The sequence below is a fragment of the Colobus angolensis genome, unplaced genomic scaffold (genome assembly GCF_000951035.1).
Source record: "Colobus angolensis palliatus isolate OR3802 unplaced genomic scaffold, Cang.pa_1.0 Scaffold476, whole genome shotgun sequence".
NCBI lineage: Eukaryota > Metazoa > Chordata > Mammalia > Primates > Cercopithecidae > Colobus > Colobus angolensis.
The window spans coordinates 95,206-102,809 of NW_012118221.1; the positions used below are offsets into that span (position 1 = coordinate 95,206).

Consider the following 7,604-nt stretch of genomic DNA (forward strand, 5'->3'; position numbering starts at 1 on the left):
AAAAAAAAAAAAAAAAAGAGAAGATTTAGAATACTATTGAACATATCAACAGATCAAACTCCAACAAATTTCATAAAGCAAACATTTTTAGCATATTTAATATTCTGAGCATAACAGTCTTGATCATGAGAACCATAATCATAATAATAATAATATTATTTTGAAACAGGGTCTTGCTCTGTCACCCAGGTGGAGTGCATTGGCATGATCATGACTCATTGCAGCATCAACCCCCTGGGCTCAAGTGATCTTCCCACCTCAGTCTCCCAAGCAGCTGGGACTACAGGCACACACAACTGTGCCTGATTAATTTTTAAATTTTTTGTAGAGATGGGGTCTTGTTAGGCTGATCTCAAACTAGGCTGATCTCAAACTCCTGGGCTCAAGCAATCCTTCTGCTTTGGGCTCCCAAAGTGCTAGGATTACAAGCATGAGCCACGGCACCTGGCCTTATTATTATTATTATTATTATCATTGAGACAGAGTCTTGCTTTGTTGCCCAGGCTGAAATACAGCGGTGCCGTTATGGCTGCAGCCTCAACCTCTTGGGTTCAAGCCATAGTCCCAACTCAGCCCACCCAGTCTGAAACCACAGCCACATGCCACCACACACAACTAATTTATTATTTCAGTTTTTGTAGAGACAGGGTCTCGCTATGTTGCCCAGGCTGATCTCAAATTCCTGGGCTCAAGCAATCCTCCCAGCTCAGTCTTCCAAAATGCTAGGATTACAGGTTAGAGACACTGTGCCTGGCCAGAACCACAAACTTAACTTTTCATTTTTTATACTATTCACTGCACTCTGACTTTGAACAAATTGCTTCAGTTCATTTTCTTAATAACTAACTTATCTACCTACAAAATGATATGCTTTGCAAACACTGAGAAAACCCAAAGGAAAAAAATTAATTGCACATCCAGCATCTGGGAAACGTTCTGTGTTACCAGATTTTTGTTCATTTGAAAACAGATCATAAAATCTTGTCTAGGTCAATGAACACTGTTCCACAATGCAATGTGTAGTATTCCACTGTATGAATGTACACTAATGTACTTAGTCACCGGCTCTTGGACAGGTTTGTATTGTTTTCAGTTTTTTGTTATTATAATTAACATTTTGCTTCAATTTTGAATAAATCACCTTCCTATGTAAAAAGTTGTGAGGTCCCATTAGAGATGAATAATGCAAAATAAGCCAAAAACAAAACAAAACAAAAGTTGGGAGGGGGATGAACTACATTGATTATTTTTTCTAGTGAAAATAAGTTGTGTTTATTTGGCAATTGTTTTTAATCCATAAAGATATTAAAAACATTTTTTGGAAGTGAAAAAAACAAAACTTCTTCTGACTTTCAAAAGTGGAAATCTTAACTTACTCTGCCTAAGTCACATATTAAATACATAAATTAAGATATATGAACTTAATTAACTGTGATAAATTAAGATATATGAACTTAATTAATTGTGAAAGCACTTAGAAAATAATGGCCTATTTTCATCTCAGGAAGAAAAAAAGAAACTTAAAGTACATTTTTGAAAGTGTTAGAGGCTCGGTGCATTGGCTCACACCTGTAATCCTAGCACTTTGGGAGGCTGAGAAGGGAGGATCCCTTGAGCCCAGGAGTTTGAGACCAACCTGGGCAACATAGTGAGACTTAGTTGCTACAAAAAATGAACAAAATTAGCTGGGCATGGTGGCATGTGCCTGAAATCTCAGCTACTTGGGAGGCTGAGGTGAGAGGATTGCTTGAGCCCAGGAGGTCGAGGCAGCAGTGAGCTGAGATCGTACCACTACACTCCAGTCTGGGCAACAGAGAGAGATTCTGTCTCAAAAAAACAAAACAAACAAACAAACAAAAAAGTATTAGAGCCCTAAAGATACAGAAAACGAAAACAAAAGTAATGTTAAAAGAGGCCATATTTTAATGCGTGGCTTCTTGCCTTACTTGAATAGGACCTGGATCCTCTTGCCTGCTATTAGGCATAACTTGTCCAATAGATTGTGAAGAAGTGCATCTCTTTTTTGCTCTTTCAGTTAACCTATTATTTAAAAATGAATGAGAAGTTATTAGAACTCCCCAGAAATGCCTTTCTTTTTTTTTTTTTTTTGGGCAGAATCTCACTCTGTCACCCAGGCTGGAGTGCAGTGTCATGATCTTGGCTCACTGCAACCTCTGTCTCCTGGGTTCAAGTGATTCTCTTGCCTCAGCCTCCCAAATAGCTGGGATTACTGGTGCACTCCAACATGCCCAACTAATTTCTGTATTTTTTGTAGAGACAGGGTTTCGCCATGTTGGCCAGGCTGGTCTCGAACTCCTGAGCTAAACTGATACACCCGCCTTGGCCTCCCAAATTGCTGGGATTACAGGCACAAGCCACCATGCCCAGGCGAAATGGCTTTGTTTTAGCTTCACGAATGAATAAATTATGGCATGGAAGTCTATTTTTTGAATACTGAGTACCAAAATGCAATAGTGAGTCCTTACCTACCAATTGCCCTAAAGAGAGAGGTGGTAACAGGGCAGAGAACAATTAGTGCATGTTAATATCAGTGGCGACAGGCATGTTGTGGGGTTACTCCTGCTGGCCTACTTGCTCCCTTCTATCTGTTCTGAATTTGGATCTCTTCACTACCAGCTTTCTCAATTTATGAACTTACTGTCCAAGACTGACTGGCTTACAACCATTGTTACTAGTATATGGTTTTGGGATCACCTCAAGAACAACTGGGCTCTTGCAGTCTGTAGCCTGCTGTACCTTTGGACTGACACGGACATGTCCACTTGCTCACCTCTGCAGACCACTGGGCTTCAAAACCTGTAGCCCAAACCAGTCTGCTAGAATCCTCTTAGGCTAATGAACCCAGTCTCCTTCTCCCCTAAAATGACAGTAGTCTCCCTAAATTTTGAAGTGGCCCTACTGCCTTGTTGGACAGACCCTCACCATCCATCACACTGCCCTTGATTAACCAGACTCACGGACCAGTCTCTCAGTCTGTATCAGAGGTTAAATCTAAAACTGGCCTAATATGCTATTTTTCTCCCAAAATATTTCACCTTGAAAGGCTATTTGACTTATGAAAGATTATTTTTTACTATCCTTTCTCCACTTACAGAATTTGCTATGATATAGAAATAAAGCTTATTTTGTTATACCAAGGCACACTGATACCACAACTTAGGGCATATCAACGTTTTTTTTCTTCAAAATAAAAACATTTTTCGAAGGGTCTTTTTTTTTTTCTTTAAATGAGGTTTCTCCAAAAGACATTAGTGAAAATTTAAACATCTATATGGCCAAGAAAAGTTAATTTCTTCTACAGCATTTGTAAGAAACACTCAGTAAATGGCCCATTATACAGCTTTAATTTCAACATATTTTCTTCAAGTTCAGTTTACGTACAGACACTATGAACATGATTCTTTGAAATACCATTATACAGGAATCTTGTATTATTTAGGTTTCTTCTCTGTTACAGCTCACCTCACACTGGGGTGAAAGAGATTTGAATTGAGATTTGCAGCCATCAAATTACTGTTAGTTAGATTGATGGGTGGCATTGTCACAGAACCTCCGCAATGTGGATTTTCTTTCAAGCCATTACAGTTAGTGCTGGGATTGATAGGGTTTGGTGGTTCAATGGTTACAAGTTTTGTATCTGGAGACATAGGATAAACATTTTCATTTGCATCCTGTTGACAAAGTCCACCTTCATACTCTTTCTTTTTTGGTTCTGAGATATCTCCTCTTCCTCCTTTGACTTTAATAACTCTGACTTTGATCTCCTTGGGCTTTTTCTCTTTATCTGTTTCCTGGAATATATACATCCAAAATCCGAGTCATGATAACAGTTATTTTTGTCATTAGAGTCTAATTATAATTATACTGGCTGAAATAAAAGCCAAAGTTCTTACCTTTCCCAAAACTGAACTACTTAGCACTGTATTGGTATAAACTGTTTTTCTTTCTTCTTTCCTGAGTTCATTTTCTTTAGAATTCTCTTTTGGCTTTATTAATGAATTGACTTTTGCTTCCTGCAGTAATTTAGCTTTCAGTTTTGGCATGAATCTGATAAAACAAGCAATATCAACAAGCAACCTTTTTATATATGCAGATAAAGTATTTTATCTTGAATAAACCATTTCATCAATTAATTTGTATTTCAGCTACAGCATAAATAATGCTATCTAATTACAATGCATGCCAAGAGATGGCCCAATTTACCTAATAAAAATTGCTTTCTGGTAAAGCTACATCTTTCAAAAATTATGCTCTGGGAACCTACTATATAAAACTTTTACAAAATAGATTTATACTAATTAGATTCCTTTTGCGATGCAAACTTAACTCAGAAAAATACTGCTTTTAATTTTGATAAAAATACTATTATTTTTAAGGAAGACTCAGACCACTTTGACCTTTTCGGTGGTTCTCGTTTTTTTTTTTTGAGATGGAGTTTCGCTCTTGTTGCCCAGGCTGGAGTGCAATGGCGCGATCTCGTCTCCCCACAACCTCTGGCTCCTGGCTTCAAGCGATTCTCCTGCCTTAGCCTCCCAAGTAGCTGGGATTACAGGCATGTGCCACCACACCCAGCTAATTTTGTATTTTTAATAGAGATGGGGTTTCTCCATGTTGGTCAGGCTGGTCTCTAACTCCCAACCTCAGGTGATCCGCCTGCCTCAGCCTCCCAAAGTTGCTGGAATTACAAGCGTGAGCCACCGCACTCGGCTGTGGTTCTTTAAAGTAATAGAACTTTAAAAATGGACTAACTAGCTTCTAAAATCTTACTCTAGAGAAATGTAACAGAATACATTCATATTGGAGAGAGATTATTTTGGTTTTAGTTTGATTTCTTTCTTTTTAAAAGTTATTTTTGATTAGAAAGTCCATTCATGTGGTTCAAAGTTCAAAAGTCTATACTGAAAAATTTCCTTCCCACCCCTTCCCTGAACTGCACAAGTCCCCTCCTTGAAGCAACTACAGCTATCAATTTGGGAAGGTTTTAAAACATCAGCCCATGAATGAATTCTTCCCTAGTCCAGCCAACTCTTGCTAGTGCTGTGCAGGGCACAGGCCTAATGACAAGCAGTGTGATGAAAAAAAAAAAAAAGAATCAGTGTGATTAGTTTGACTAGATGAGAAAATGTCATACTCCTGTTAAATCTCCCTTGAACTGCAGAAGGTACATGAAATAAAGAGGCATTTTAACAAAGGAAAAGGACTTATCCAAATATTTTCTGAGGATTCTATAAATTGAACTCAAGGTACTTTCACCCCACAAAAGTAAAAGCCTGATATCTAAATGTCCAAGAAAAATAAACTTAGTCTGTGTAGAACTGATATGAAGTAACTTTTTAATTCAATAACTGACATCTTTTTTTTTGAGTCAGTGTTTCTGTTGCCCAGGCTGCAGTACAGTGACACACTCATGGCTCACTGCAACCTTGACCTCCTGGGCTCAAGCAATCCCCTACCTCAGCCTCCCTAGTAGCTGGGATTACAGGTATACACCAACACACCCAGATAATTTTTGCATTTTTTGTAGAGACAGGCTTTTGCCATGTTGCCTAGGCTGGTCTCGAACTCCTAGGTTCAAGCAATCTGCATGCTTCGGCCTTCCAAAGTGCTGGGATTACAGGCATGAGCTACCATGCCCCGCCAATAACTGCCACTTTTTATCAATGGCACTTCATTTTTTTATTTTTTATTCTTTTATTTTTTATATTTTTGAGATAGAGTCTTGCTCTGTCACCCAGGCTGGAGTGCAGTGGCATGATCTCTGCTCACTGCAAGCTCCGCCTCTCTGGTTCATGCCATTCTCCTCCCTCAGCCTCCTGAGTAGCTGGGACTACAGGGTGCCTGCCACCACACCGGCTAATTTTGTTTTTGTATTTTTAGTAGAGACAGGGTGTCATCGCATTAGTCAGGATGGTCTTGATCTCCTGACTTCGTGATCTGCCCGCCTCGGCCTCCCAAAGTGCTGGGATTACAGGCATGAGCCACCGCGCCCGGCCTATTCTTTTATGTTTTGAGACAGAGTCTTGCTCTGTCACCCAGACTGGAGTGCAGTGGTGCGATCTTGGCTCACTGCAGCCTCAGCCTCCTGGGTTCAAATGATTCTCCTGTCCCAGCCTCCTGAGTAGCTGGGACTACAGGCGCATGCCCACGCCCATCTAAGTTTTTGCATTTTTAATAGAGATGGTGTTTCACCATCTTGACCAGGTTGGTCTTGAACTCCTGACCTCAGTTGATCTGCCCACCTTGGCCTCCCAAAATGCTGGGATTACAGCATGAGCCACCACGCCTCGCCAATGGCACTTTAAATATATCATCTTATTTTTTGTTTTAGAGTAAAATTCCTGAAAGGCTCGAAGTTCTAGTCACCCTCAAGGATTCCTTTGCTTTTTTCTACTTAGTCTAACTCCAATAGCAGTTCCTGGACTTTTCTATATCTGACCTTAGCTCCACCACATTTTTAATGGATGTCCATCTTTCTAATATGTCCAAAGACAAGCTGAATGGTTTTACAGTTAATGAGAAATTTTTCCTGTTTCTTTCAAAGTCCAAATAGAAAACAGTGTTTTTTTAGAAATATGGTTGATTCATGAATCTAAATTGTAATACAGATTATATGCTGGGCATGTCATAAGCAATGTGGGGCACAGAAGGGCTGTAAGAAGCATGGCACCTGTCTTCAGGGAACTTCCAATTTCATGGGTAGGATACAACAACAGGCACTGCAGCTGGGCACAGTGGCTCATGCCTGTAATCCCAGCACTTTGGGAGGCCAAGGCGGGTGGATCACCTGAAGTCAGGAGTTCGAGATCAGCCTGGCCAAAATGGTAAAACCCCCGTCTCTACTAAAAATACAAAAAATTAGCTGGGTATGGTGGCATGTGCCTCTAATCCTAGCTGCTCTGGAGGCGGAGGCAGGAGAACTGTTTGAACTTGGGAGATGGAGGTTTGTAGTGAGCTGAGATTGTGCCACTGCACTCCAGCCTGGGCAATAGAGTGAGACTTCGTCTCAAAAAAAAAAAAAAAAAAAAAAAAAAAGACAACAGACACTACAACAGAGAATAAGTAGAAAAAAAAAATCATTTGGGAAGTGCATGCTAATTATGATAAATGAATGTCACCAGAAGAGGAAAAACCAGACTATTCTCTGAGTCAGAGGTCCAAACAGGAATAAAGCTAAGAAGTACTGATTGCTTATTTAATGTTATCTCTGGTCTATGATGACACTGAAACTGTAGTATGTAAAGAGCTGAGCACACTGCCTAGGACATGGTAACTGTGTAATGAATGTTAGCTGCAATTATTTTTTATTATTAGACTTTCTTTTCTTTTTTTTTTTGAGACGGAGTCTTGCTCTGTCGCCCAGGCTGGAGTGCAGTGGCCGGATCTTAGCTCACTGCAAGCTCCGCCTCCCGGATTTACGCCATTCTCCTGCCTCAGCCTCCCGAGTAGTTGGGACTACAGGCGCCGCCACCTCGCCCGGCTAGTATTTTGTATTTTTAGTAGAGATGGGGTTTCACCGTGTTAGCCAGGATGGTCTCGATCTCCTGACCTCGTGATCCGCCCGTCTCAGCCTCCCAAAGTGCTGG

The 7,604-nt window shown here is 40.3% G+C and overlaps 1 protein-coding gene across 2 annotated transcripts in view; it reads right to left on the reverse strand.

The window, feature by feature from the left end:
* The window catches only part of CDKL3 (cyclin-dependent kinase-like 3), an 83,086-nt gene that overhangs the window by 15,743 nt on the left and 59,739 nt on the right, over nucleotides 1-7,604 (reverse strand). For both annotated transcript variants that reach the window (XM_011958806.1, XM_011958807.1), the window contains 3 exons: nucleotides 3,915-4,068; nucleotides 3,484-3,812; nucleotides 1,947-2,040 (listed from right to left, as the gene is read on the reverse strand). In XM_011958806.1, the coding sequence (XP_011814196.1) occupies nucleotides 1,947-2,040; nucleotides 3,484-3,812; nucleotides 3,915-4,068 (577 nt within the window). The remainder of the gene's footprint in view (nucleotides 1-1,946; nucleotides 2,041-3,483; nucleotides 3,813-3,914; nucleotides 4,069-7,604) is intronic.